At 37.9% G+C, this 13,152-nt stretch overlaps 2 protein-coding genes across 2 annotated transcripts; both read left to right on the top strand.

Annotated features, from left to right (window-relative positions):
• The first annotated feature begins 3,305 nt into the window (after positions 1–3,305).
• LOC145483044 (adenosine receptor A2b-like) lies at positions 3,306–5,860 on the top strand. The gene is made up of 3 exons (XM_081461664.1): positions 3,306–3,409; positions 3,543–3,745; positions 5,003–5,860. Exons 2-3 carry the CDS (start codon positions 3,598–3,600, stop codon positions 5,773–5,775), a joined length of 921 nt encoding a protein of 306 aa, XP_081317790.1. The 5' UTR covers positions 3,306–3,409; positions 3,543–3,597; the 3' UTR covers positions 5,776–5,860.
• A 1,168-nt stretch (positions 5,861–7,028) lies between these two features.
• On the top strand, positions 7,029–9,613 carry LOC145480393 (adenosine receptor A2b-like). Its single transcript, XM_081458677.1, has 2 exons — positions 7,029–7,191; positions 8,515–9,613. Exons 1-2 carry the CDS (start codon positions 7,029–7,031, stop codon positions 9,288–9,290), a joined length of 939 nt encoding a protein of 312 aa, XP_081314803.1. The 3' UTR covers positions 9,291–9,613.
• The last annotated feature ends 3,539 nt before the right edge of the window (positions 9,614–13,152 follow it).

Raw genomic sequence — 13,152 nt, 5'->3', positions numbered from 1 at the left:
ATCGATTAAGCGCACATGACGTTAGAATTCAAAAGTTGCCCCAAGTATCTCATTTTGGGTTTTTTGTTTGTGAACAATTGTACATAATAATAATAATAATAATAATAATAATAATAATAATAATAATAATAATGAAAATCTTTCAACAGGGAGCCCACTTCACATACATGTGGTTTTCAGTGGGGCCCTGCAAAAATAAAATTGCGGCAAAAGCTAAAGAAATAGTAGATTAAAAATAATAATAGCATTTAACCATTGTGCTAATAGAAATATAGAAAACAGTAAAAAAAAAAAAAAAAAAAAATGATAATTAAAAATTAAGAAATACCCCTAATTCGACTTTTAAAATTAAAAATACTGATACTGTTCCTAACTTCATCGGGTAAAGTATTCCATTCATTAACGGCATTGTAAATAAAACGCTTTTGTCCCCAGGAGCGACGGGATGGAGGCTTACAAATGTTGTCTTTACTTCTCGTATTATACCCATGAATATCTTTAAAACTACAAAAATTAAAATCCCAGTCAATTAAACCATTTAAGGCCTTAAAAATTAAAATCATGCGATGAAAACTTCTTCTCTTCATGTTCTCCCAGCCGAGCTGTACGAGTGCCTCTGTAGCAGATGAATGCATTGGCTTGTCAAGAACAATCCTCGCAGCTGTTTTTTGCAGTACTTGGGTTTTATTCATCAGGATTACATTGCTTTTGTCTCCCCATGTAACATCCGCATAGTCTAATAACGGTATTATGGTCGCCTCAACAAAAAGTTCCCTGATGTTCCTCGGAATAAAACACTTAATTCTTCATAATAAACCCAATCTTTGAGACACTTTGGTACAGAGGTGTTCTACATGGTCTGACCAAGTCAGATTCTCATTTATGATGACGCCCAGATACTGATAAGAACTCACTCTATCCAGCTTCCTATCCATGATTGACAAAGTGACATCATTAAATGAATTCAGCTTCTTATTGCCACCGATAAGCATAAATTTAGATTTCGAGACATCTACAGTCAGTTTATGCTCGAAAAGCCATTGTGCTAGTCTGTCCAAATCATGATTCAGTATGGTCTGTAATCTATAAGCTGATTCTGAAGAGCAGTATAGGGCAGTATCATCAGCGAACAAGGTAACGCTGCTGTTCTTAAGGACGTTGGGCAGATCATTGATGTAGATGGTAAACAATAAAGGGCCGAGGATTGACCCTTGGGGAACACCAACCGTCACTCTCCTAGTCGAAGACGAAACCTGACCAATGACCGTTTTCTGACAACGAGATGAAAGTTTTGTGTAGAATTTTTCTTTGACTATGGCTCCTGTTTACAACGTAACTTCTCTGTACTCGCTCCGACTAGCTTTCCGCTATCTCACTATTTATGAACTTGAAGATGGTATTACCAACTCCAATACTATTGGTCGCCGAATCCGTTGTGGTGTTAAACCCCAGCACAGACACATCTGTACCATCCCCTGACCAGTAAAGAGCACGCAGCCTAAGGATTGGCTTCTTAATGTCTTTTACTGGTGATATCTTTGCTTAGTGTGTGTACATCGTGTCTTTGACACTAGCATCATAGCCATAAAGCATAGTCTTACTCAGTTCCCCCACTACCATTATCAAAAACCCAGAATTCCATAATGTCTTACCCAGGTCCCCTCCCCACACTACTATCAGAAACCCATGATGGCAGTGAATCAGCCCTCCCTCCCCCTCCCCCACTACAATCAGACCCATGGCATCTTACCCAGCGCACACCCACTACTATGAAAGACCCGTGATGGTTCTGACTCAGCCTAGCTTCCCCCCGCTACGATCAGATGATCAGACCATCAGACCAGTGATAAATTACCCAGCGCCCACCACCTAGCATGGGAGAACCATGGTGTTTTCCTTAGACACCCACCCCCCAAAGGTGGGTCGCGACCTTTTCTAACAGTTTTGACTACTTCATGAAAACGCTAAGTGTTTCACTCGTCTGTCAATGCCTTAACGTTTTCTTCCCTATCTTGTATAACATCACTTTCCTACTTTACTTCTACAAGAGATGAAATAGAACGAAAGAATACAAAGGTAGCAAGTTTCCTCGTAAAACATGATCATGTGCAAACTCACTCATTTTTTAATACGATATCTTAGGGTTAGGGTTAGTATTTTCATATATCTCCCAATATATCCATCAGATTCTCAAACTCAAAATAATCAAAATGTGCATATATACGACATTTCACACAGTTCATACAGTTCTCTTAAGAGTAATCAAATAAAAATACTTATTAGAATGCTGATGCGAACATGGCACCGGAAACTAAGGAAATGCTAGCTGGCCGGGGCTCGCAGTACAATATATCTATATTTTTTCAAAAACTAATACTTTTACAATATGAGGAAAAAAAGCTGCAACGGTGTGGTAGATCAATTTCTTTGTATATTTTTGGACACTGCATCATCTTCAGCTATTTTCGTGTGGTTTTTAGTTTGGCAGCTGGGTTGGAAAAAATTGCCGTAAACAACATTTATCAGAAAAATATCAAAAATGTCCGGCGACTGTCGTTATTTGACTCAGCCTTTGTTGCAAAACAAAAATAAAGTGAATTTGTACAGCACGACAACACGACAACATACACCCTGTACCATCACCATAAGTTTGTTGATGATGTAATATCAGGAGCTGTTCAATTCGCCCTGTACAGACCATAAGTGTTTCTCACGCTCGTGTAGCCATATTTGGCATTATTGCAACTGCATCCTTTGTCAGCCTGTTTAGCTTAATGATATTTAAACAATAAAATGAACAAAATGAAACCTACCTTTTCAGTTTTTGTGACAGCGTCATATTAATTCTCGAAAACTTGAAAGTTGAGGGAAAAAACTGCTGCTTGTTTTCATAAATGTCTCTTTAAGTCTTTGAACATGTCCGTCACATTCTAAAAATATAATAAGTCGCTCCAATTGTCAATTTTTATAGGATGTCTGATGTCGAAACCAATATCCTATCCAAAGGAAATTAAAATATGTTTCACGCTGTTTACATCAACTTATTGATGAAGACAAACGGAAATTAAATGCGAAAGAAAATGTTTGTTTTGCAACATTTATTGTAGGACGTCCACATGTTATGTTCTTGGTAGATTCGAAATCAAGACTGCACGAGTTAGATCTGCCATTTACTTATTCATCAGTTAACAATTGGAGATAATATATTTGTTGAATTCTTGGTAATAAAGAAAACGTTACATTAATTAATAACCGAAACAATTTCCGGTCAAACTAAACAGTTGTCGATATAAAAGAAACCGCGGATGAACTCTTTAATGGACGTTGATTCAAAGCGACAAGTTGGAAGTGAATATCATACTGTGCTAGGCTAGAGACCAGGAACGCAAATGAGAAGACTGATTTAAAGGTACGTTTTTAGAAAGCTAAAAATATATTTTATTCTAAAAATGGAGTTAAATAAAGGCGCGTTATAAAGTATTATACTCAACGATGTTGTTGCATAAACTGTGCGTTAATGTGTTTACATGATGTCTCGACAGGTTTTTATTTTTTAGAAGGCCCTCCCGGAGCCTTTTACGTCTTCATGTAACTACCATGAGTGCAGCCACGTTTGGTGTGATTGCAGCTGCATCGATTGCCAGCAACGCTCTGTTTTGTTTTCTGATGTACAAGAAGCCTGTTTTGTTGAAAAAACCTCACAACATCCTATTGCTGAGTTTAGCTACGATAGATATGATGACAGGTAACATTGTTTCTTGAAATCGAACTAATGTATAAAGACTTAAATGAAAAAAAGTTATATGTTTAGGACCAGAAGCTTAACGGTTTCAGAAATGTCTACATGAAGGGACGTGATCATCCTTAGGAGCTTGGGGGAGTCAGGGGCACAGTCCCTTTTTCCCAGCACTGCGGTAGCAGTTGGTGCAGGTGGTGGAGAGAACTGTCCTCTTCCAGCCTTGAGGACTTCAGGCGGGATGCCATCTTCAGGCGGGATGCTCTGATAGAAGTTCAGCCAGTAGTCGTTGGCTCAGCGTCAAGAGATTCGTTGAACATCATTTCTGGCTTTCCTGAGTGCAGCGAGTGTCTTCGCATAAGGCTCCCGACTGTAGTTGATGAGTATTATTATTTTGACCTCAATTGCTGGTTCCAGGTCGGCAATACTGGCTTCAAACCAATCCGAATTCCGCCTTTCTCTTTTGCCGAAGGCCAAGCTGTCCATGGTAGAGTTGTAGATGGCGTCACGGACGTAATTACTCCTCTCCTCAGCGTTGCCGGTAGAGCAGTCTTTGAGGGAGTGGTCGGTGTCGAGGGAGGGACTGTGGAAGCTGCGCGTGACAAGTAAGCAGTGTGACGAGGGCCTTCGGGTGATGGTGAGGTCCAGCTGGTGCCACTGGTGGGATCTAGGTTGCCGACAAGAAGATCGGTGGAGGGGATTGGTGGAGAAGAACCTGTTGGTTATGTAGAGCTGGCACGGTAGATAGGAGCATAACTCTAAGAGCCTTTGTCCGTTCTCGTTCAACTTACCAATGCCGAAGTGTCCGCCGTTGCAGCTGGGCCAGGAGTCGTGATCAGAACCCACTCGGGCGTTTAAGTCGCAAAGTAGCTTTCCTTCCTTTTTTGACTGTTAGCAAGTTCTTTTTATTGATATAAACTATTTGTCCAGGAATTTTATTCAGGACTAAATCGTTTAGACTAGCTTAGCTTTTTGCGGGTCATCCCGATGTATTATATAACCATACTGAAAGATAATATTGCTCAAAAATTCAAAAACCGTTTTCTGGTTAAATAGTTTAAAATTACGAGCGTTCGATGGACAGTCTGCAATCTAGCAATCACTATACATCAACGATTACAGACTGGCAATTGAAAGCTCGTAATTTTAAACTTTTTTAACCAGAGAACGATTTTAAAATTTTGAATATGTCTTATCTTGGTTAATTTTTACTCGTTAAGAAAAAATATCTCAGAGATCTAATAGATCGTCTCTTTGCCTTTGCAGGGGTCGCTATTTTCGTGACACCGCTGTTTCAAATCACCAAAGATCCATTTCTCGGCAGCTGGACTGGATATATTTTCTGCTACCTGTTTGCAAATAGTTTCTTTGTATTTTTTCTTAGCAAAGCGTCCATCTTGACTGTCACATTGTTAGCCTTGGAACGATGGTTTTCTGTTATACGACCATTTAGGTACAAAGTGTTTTTTTCCAAAAAAATGTTGTTAATATATGTGGTCTTTATTTTCGTTTTAAGTTCTGTTCCGCAAACTTATAGATTCTTCCGAGTTAAATTTAAAGATAACGGGTGCGTACGTGTTTTGAAGCCCGGGCGAGAAGTTTTTGTGCTATGTTACGTCATTGGGACTTTTCTACTTCCGTCATTGATTACCTGGGCTTCGTTTATCCATATTTGGTATCGAATCAAATCATCTCCGTCATTAATTGGCAGGACAGAGCAGGCGCAAGTAAAAGAAAGGTTGCTGTTGCGCATGTGTGCAATAACAGCCACTGTCCTTACAGTTTGCTGGCTCCCCACTCAGCTCTTTTATGTTTTAAGTTCCTTTCACGTTATTCGTGGTCGAAATGGAGCAAATATTTACTTGATATTGTCTATGTCAAACTCTATAGTTAATCCGTGGATTTACTTTCTCAGCAACAAAGAATATAGGAAAGCGTTTCTCTCTATACATTGGATCTGCAAGAAATCTTCGCAAGTCTCTCCTGAAAGGTCAATTCCAGAAACTGAGACTCAGATAGAGCAAGAGAACTCTGTGTAATTAAAACCTCAAATGAATGGGAATCCTGTAAAGACCTGTAAATTATTTTACTAACCTAGTATAGATAATTATCCTGTCGTTTTGCCCAGGGTTGTTGTTCGTGGAACAACCAAAAATAAACTGATATATGTATATAGCTATGTTATCAGGTGCATCAATTATAAACAGAAGTATATTCTTTGAACACCCTGGCAACTCTCCTTTGGAATAAGAATTGGAGACAAGGAAAATGAGTTTGGAACGACAACATACGCCCTGTATCATCTCCAGGCATGTTTTTATTTGTCGATAATGTACAATATCAGGGGTTTTTCAATTCACTCTTGTAATGTCAGCGACGCCCAGTTTTGTTTGGTGATAAAAAATAAAATAAGGAAAATGAAACCTAACTTTTCAGTTTTTCTGGGAGCGTCATATTGGTCCTCGTAAACTTGAAAACTTGACAAACAAAGAGTCGCTTATTCTTATAAATGTCTCTTTATGTTTCTTTTTTTTAATTAAAACATCCGTCAAATTCTAAAATCAGATAAATTACTTTAACGGTGAGATATTTATAGGCTGTCTACTATCGACAACTATTATAACCAAAGGAAATGAAAATATGTTTTACACTGTTTACATCAACTTATTGGCGAAGACAAACGGAAATTAAATGCCAAAGGAACCTTTTTATTGCAATAGTTATTGTAAAAAGTCCACATGTTACGTTCTTGGTAGATTTGTAATCAATCCTGCATGATTTACATCTCCCATTTACTTTATTAGTTAACAGTACCGAGGTGTTTAAACAAAAACAAAACAAAACAAAAAAAACAAAAACAAACAAACAAACAAAGATTATTAGAGATAAATATCTTTGTCCAATTTCTGGTAATAAATAACATTAACAACCGAAAAAATTTCCGGTCAAACTAAATTGAATTGAAACATCGCGGATAAACTCTTTCATGGAAGTTGATTCAAGGTGGCATGTTGCAGGCGGACATTATAATTAACTACGCCAGAAAACAGCGAAGGATAGAAAACGCGAAGGATAAGACTGATGTAAAGGTACATTCTCAGAAAGCTGATATATATGTATAATATTAAAAAACTGAAGTTATTTAAAAGAGCGTTATAAACTATTGCACTTTACGGATGTTCTTGCATAAACTATACGTTATCATATTAAACATGATATCTCAACACGCTTTAATTTTTTATAAGACCTTCCTGGAGAACGTAATAACCCTTTACGTCTTCCTGCAACTACCATGAGAGTAACTCAAGCTTTTGCAGCCACGTTTGGTATGATTGCAGCTGCATCGATTGTCAGCAACGCCCTGTTTTGCTTCCTGATGTACAAGAAGCCTGTTTTGTTGAAGAAACCTCACAACATTTTATTGCTGAGTTTAGCTACAATAGATATGATGACAGGTAACATTGTTTCTTGTAATCGAACGAATTTATAAAGACATAAAAGAAATAAAGTTAAATGTTTACAGCCAGAAGCTTACTGTTTCAGGAATAGTAGGAATAAAATCTACTTCGCATATGATTATCCACGAAGAAGTCGGGACCGAGCGACAAACGCACAAAAAATTATAAGTGAGACTCTCGGTAGCCTCTTGTAGGCGTTCAGTTAGATGGGGCCCAGCGCGAAGAAAGGGCTGCAAGCGAAATAAAGGAAAAAGAGTTTTTGTGCTGCGCCCAAACTAACCGAATGCCCAGAAGAGGCTAGACTCTCGGAATTCCAATGCGGAGAAGTCTAGGTAGTAGCAACATTTCTATTCTTTTGATGTAAACTCAGGTTACAATATTTAGATTAGACTCGTGTCATTGGGCAACGGCCAAAGCAGCAAAGAACTTCGTGTTGAATAATAAGCAAAAAGATGGTAGTTAAATTAAACCATTGTAAAACAACGACTTGAAGTAATGCGTAAAGAATAAAAATAACGAAGCCAGAGAAGGGAGCCGTGATATTGAGAATTGCTATAAGCAAATTTTTAAATTTTTAGTCTTTTATGAAAATTTAACCATATTTTGCCAGCACACAAAAATTTTCTTCACTTAAATCCAAATATAACACTTATTCATGTGTAATAAACAGTTTTACTCTCACTGATTATGCTTCTTTTTATTGTGAGTTGGATTCATTGATATCTTTTGATATTTCAAAGAGGATTACTCCATGGAAAGAACAAAATATTAATTGCTATAGTATACGAATTTTCCGCCTATATTGCTACATCCGGAGTTTTTCAAAAGTCACATTCAATATATAATATGTATAATTTGTAATTTGCTGCTTGCAATAATGCATTTTAGAGCTAATAATTGTTAAACTCGAAATTAAACCCGGATTAATAATCTATATTAATATATACCATGCCATATGAATATATACACCTTAGATACCAACATATAACATGAAACGCTTTGATTAAATATGGGGGCGACTCCTGCGCTGTCTGCTCAGGGGCCAAGACCATGTCGGAACAATTAGAATAACTGGTTGTAAATACCAATCTCTCTGATGAACACTTTTGTAATTCTTCTGTCCTTCACTTTTTGACTGTTCGCAGATTCGTTTTATTAATATAAACTTTTTTATCCAGGTATTTAGGACTAACTCGCCTAGACTAGCTTAGCTATTTGCGGGTCAGACCGATGTACTATGTTACCATGTTTAAACATAATTTTGTTGTTTAAATATTTTTATGTATCTAAATAAATAGTGATCGTTTCTTTCCATTTCAGGAGTCGCTATTTTCGTGACACCGAGGTTTCAAATCACCAAAGATCCATTTCTTGTCAGCTGGACTGGATATATTTTCTGCTACATGTTTGCAAACGGTTTCTTTGTATTTTTTCTGAGCAAAGCGTCCATCTTGACTGTCACTCTGTTAGCCTTAGAAAGATGGTTTTCTGTTATACGACCATTTAGGTACAAAGTGTTCTTTGCCAAAAAAATGTTGTTAATATATGTGGTCTGTATTTTCGTTTTAAGTTCTGTTCTACAAATTTATAGATTCTTCCAAGTTAAATTTAAAGATAACAGGTGCGTAAGTGTTTCGAAGCCAGGGCAACAAGTGTTTGCGCTATGTTACGTCATTGGGACTTTTTTTCTTCCGTCGTTGATAACCTGGGCTTCTTTTATCCATATTTGGTATCGAATTAAATCATCTCCGTCCTTAATTGGTAGAACAGAGCGGGCGCAAGTACGAGAAAGGTTGCTGCTGCGCATGTGTGCCATCACAGCCACTGTCCTTACAGTTTGCTGGCTCACCGCTCACCTATTTTATGTTTTTCGTTCTTTTAACGTAAGTCTTGGTCGATATGGAAAAAAGATTCCCTTGATGTTGGCTATGTCTAACTCTATAGTTAATCCGTGGATTTACTTTCTCAGCAACAAAGAATACAGGAGAGCGTTTCTCTCTATATATAATATCTGCAAGACTGAATCTTCGCAAGTGTCTCCTGAAAGGGCAATTCCAGAAACTGACACTCGTATAGAGCAAGAGAACTCTGTGTAATTAAAACGACAATGAATGAGTAGCGAGGAATCCTGTAAATACCTGTGATTAAATTATTTCACTTACATATAGCTATGTTACCAGGTACATCAATTATAAATAGAACTCTTGTTATAAATACATTAGAATCCATCAGTTTCAGCTGTATTGTGGATTTTAGCTGCTAAAAGATAACCTGAGTTAGGAAATGTTTTTCTTTAACTGTTAAATTATGAACGAATGTATTTATCTCCATTGCCACGTCATTCTCCATTATTTGGCGGATTTGACTAAATAAAACCAGATGTTGTAAATAATTAGTTAGAAACCAGGGACGTGCAATAAAACAGTCATAATCATTCCTCAAACTACAAAAAGTGTTATTTTATTGAAATTATAGTTTTAAAATACTTCTATAGATATGGTAAGACGGCTTCCGATGACAATATGTACCATCTGTTGCAACTTTTGGTACGTTAGTCGCTCTAATACCGTAGCAATCCACTGCATTTGAAGTTTAATTGATCGAAGAAAAGTCTCATACTCAAAATACTCACATGTAAGCTTTACACTGAAAAGGGTGGTGCAAATTAAGCAATATGTCCTGTGAACAACCCGGCCACTATCCCATGGAAGAACATAGGAATTGGGCGTTACCCTGGTAAACCTCCGAGAAACTGGAAGTAAATGAGGTGATGCTTATAACCGGTCTACAATTAAGAGGAATGATGTCTCTAGTTAAACAAAGGAAAACATCTTACATTGTATTATTAGTTGTGAACTTTATTATAATAACCAAGACGTTTTATTCAATGAAGCTTTCCCCATGACGGCCCTTAAGAGGGAATGTCAACTAGGACCGAGCCATATCGAAAATATGTGGCACATGGTGCAAATTAAACGATATGTCCTACATGTATGAACAACCCGGCCACTATCCCATGGAAGAACATAAGAATTGGGCGTTGCTTGGGTTTTCACCCGTGACGGAAGGAGCAGACTGAGACACCGCGGGTTCTAATCAAAGCAGTGAACGACATTCAAAACAGCTGGTCTCTGTTCGTCCAAAGCTTCTCGTCTTTGCTTTGAGGGACACCCCTATGCCTAGCGCAGTTATGTTGTTGTTGCACATTAGTATTGTAGCACAGCTGTTGTTCTGATAGTTTGCCGACTCTCCCTTGGAGTCACGTTGACAATTTTTAAAATAATTCACATGATACATTAGACCAAGAAGTCTAGAAGTAATGTGTCGTTGTAGTGTTGCACAGTAGACAACGTATTTAGATTCCAATGTCAGTGAAAACGTCTCGAAAAAAGAGAATACCCCACTAGGAAAACTTGCAAACCGAAATGCCGAGAAAGGCCTGGTTTTGGGTGAAATACCAACACTTGTAGCTACGTCATTGGTCAGTCGAAACCTGCAATCCCACTTATCAACAGCCAAACACGTGACCTCCGAAATCGACACTTTTCCCAATGTGAAGGGTGCTTATCTATTGCTGAGGATACATCAGAGGATTCCCCTGGTAAACCTCCGAGAAACTGGAATTGAATGAGGTGATGCTTATAACCGGTCTATAATGAAGAGGAATGATGTTTCCAGGTAAACAAAGGAAAACATCTTATATTGCATTATTAGTTGTGGACTACATTGTAATAACCAAGACGTGTCATTCAACGAAGCTTCCCCCATGACAGCTCTTAACGTTTTGTAATAGCTTATACACTCTTTCGTTTATTTCAAAGGGATCTGCTGAGATCGAGTCACTGACGTAAATAGTCTCCGTTCTCCTTGATATTGTTATGCTCTTCTGTAAAACCCTTCACTTTTCCCTTGTGCAGAGCTTGTAGCTTTTTTTATAATTTGTAACTTTGTGATTTTGTTGTTTCACAAGGCTTTTCTTGAAAGTTATCTAACAGGTCTCGATGTTCTTCTTTGTTGGTCTCTTGAAAATTGTCTTGGATAATTCGTTACGTTCGTTTAATTTTAAGGTTACGCCAGTTCCATTTTGTTCGCTTATCTTACAATTCCTTTGCATCTTTTAAACTATTCCAGGTATCATCGTCGACATAATCAGGCCTAGCTATAAAGGAAGTACTTAAGAGTGCCTGCCCGTAAAAATCAGACAAATTCTTAATTTCGCGGCAAGGGTCGAAAATTCGATTTCGCTCATATTCTTATGGCAGATAGGCTAGGGCATGACAAAAACTACTGGATAGTTTTTTTGGCAAAATATCCTTTTATTTCAAAGAAATATGCAAGTTACCAAATTCCGTTAAAATCGTCATTTGACGCACCATTGCATTAAACAAGTTTGAGAGCCTCGGATGCAAAACCGCATCATTCTTCCGTCTTTAAAACACTCAAATATTTTTGTGCAATGTTTAAATGTGTACTGGGGTGATTTTAGGGAATGTTGCGTTGTCTTTTTGGGTGCACAATAATTAAATTTCGAAGACATGTATTTTCATTCACTTAAAAGTACTTCGTGAATATAATTAATTTTCACCATGTGCGAAACCTTCAAATGGACCAAGCTTCTGGTGGTTGAATTGCAGAAGGATGGTCTTCAGATTCCTGTAAAAATTTCGTTGGGCAAATGATTGTGAGCGACGCGAGAGCTTTTCAAAGTACGTCAAAAATGCAAATATTTGACCATCCGTCGTCAAATTTCAATTTACGGGTTAGACGTATATTTTAGCATGCGCCACATGACTTGACCTATGTTAAGTTGAAATAGACACAGAGCTGATAATTTCGAAATGTTCTAACCTCATTTGCTGTAAAAGGCAAGTCCAAAGCCGATTTGACGTGTTTCTATCACCATTCGTCGCACATAAAGCAGAAGTTTGCTTTTGTTTACATAACGTCCGATGTACATCGCCAACTGTCAACTTATTTAACGGTCGAATACCATGAATCTGTGACCCTCGTTCGACACATATGATCACCACTGCATCTAAGTCAAAAACGGCTAAGTCATTTGTAGATAGTTGCTTGCTTTGCACTACACCAAAATATTACGTTTGATCATCATGGTTTGATGGCTTGAATCCTTGCTTGCAGCGGTTCCTTGTTCGTCACGCAATTCTGTCATCCCATTTTAGGGGGTAGGGGTGGGACAATTTCTATCCTGATACGTAAGGCTCCGTAAGGCTTGGAATCACTGGGAGCACGCAATCGTGTTGAGTAGGAAGAGATTAAATTAAGAAATGAAAAGAATGAATAATTTACCATTGCCCCTGTTGTTATCTTTTACTCGACCACCGCTACCTACATGCCCCTGCGTAATACTGTAACGCTCAACTCATACCTAGGTCTTTTCGCGCTATGCAATTATTTTTGGTTTACATGTAATACAGTGGGCTACCCCCGGGGAAATGGGTGGCGACCGCTTAATGGGGCTAGCCGCTTAAAAAGAGGTTGGTGTACCTTGAATATTTAATTTTTCACTATCGGGCTATAAATTTCTTGTTGAACATGGAGTCAATTCAATACAATCATGATAGACGTGTGTTTGAATTATCACTCCTCATGCACCTTCAATTTCAGACTCTTATCTGCCATCGCCCTTTCCAAAACAAAGTTCTTAAATTTTGGGTGGCCGCTTAATAGGGGTAAAGACAATAATGAAACCCTTATCGGAATGACCAAATGATGGCCGCGGAGGTAACCGGTCAATAGGTGTTTTATTTACAATATTTTACTGACGATAATTTTGGACTGTATTGACAACAGTCCTCTATTTTCTGTTACATACCAATGCCTCGCCACTAAGCAAACAACTGATACGCCAAACAAAATGGCATGGCCAGGGCTATTTACTCACGTAATTACTAATTAAATTTAGTCTGTTTTTCTCACGAATTAGACTCGTTGTGA

Source organism: Orbicella franksi, chromosome 3 (assembly GCF_964199315.1).
Source record: "Orbicella franksi chromosome 3, jaOrbFran1.1, whole genome shotgun sequence".
Taxonomy (NCBI): domain Eukaryota; kingdom Metazoa; phylum Cnidaria; class Anthozoa; order Scleractinia; family Merulinidae; genus Orbicella; species Orbicella franksi.
Note: the sequence above shows the minus strand (reverse complement) of the source record. Positions and strands in the feature narration are given on the sequence as shown.

What these genes read in the sequence shown, in the direction of transcription:
- LOC145483044 (XM_081461664.1), top strand. Translation starts at nt 3,598, where the DNA reads ATGAGTGCAGCCACGTTTGGTGTGATTGCAGCTGCATCGATTGCCAGC. An exon ending in TACGATAGATATGATGACAG is followed by an intron (nt 3,746 to 5,002) that starts GTAACATTGTTT and finishes TTGCCTTTGCAG; the next exon opens with GGGTCGCTATTTTCGTGACA.
- LOC145480393 (XM_081458677.1), top strand. Translation starts at nt 7,029, where the DNA reads ATGAGAGTAACTCAAGCTTTTGCAGCCACGTTTGGTATGATTGCAGCT. An exon ending in TACAATAGATATGATGACAG is followed by an intron (nt 7,192 to 8,514) that starts GTAACATTGTTT and finishes TTTCCATTTCAG; the next exon opens with GAGTCGCTATTTTCGTGACA.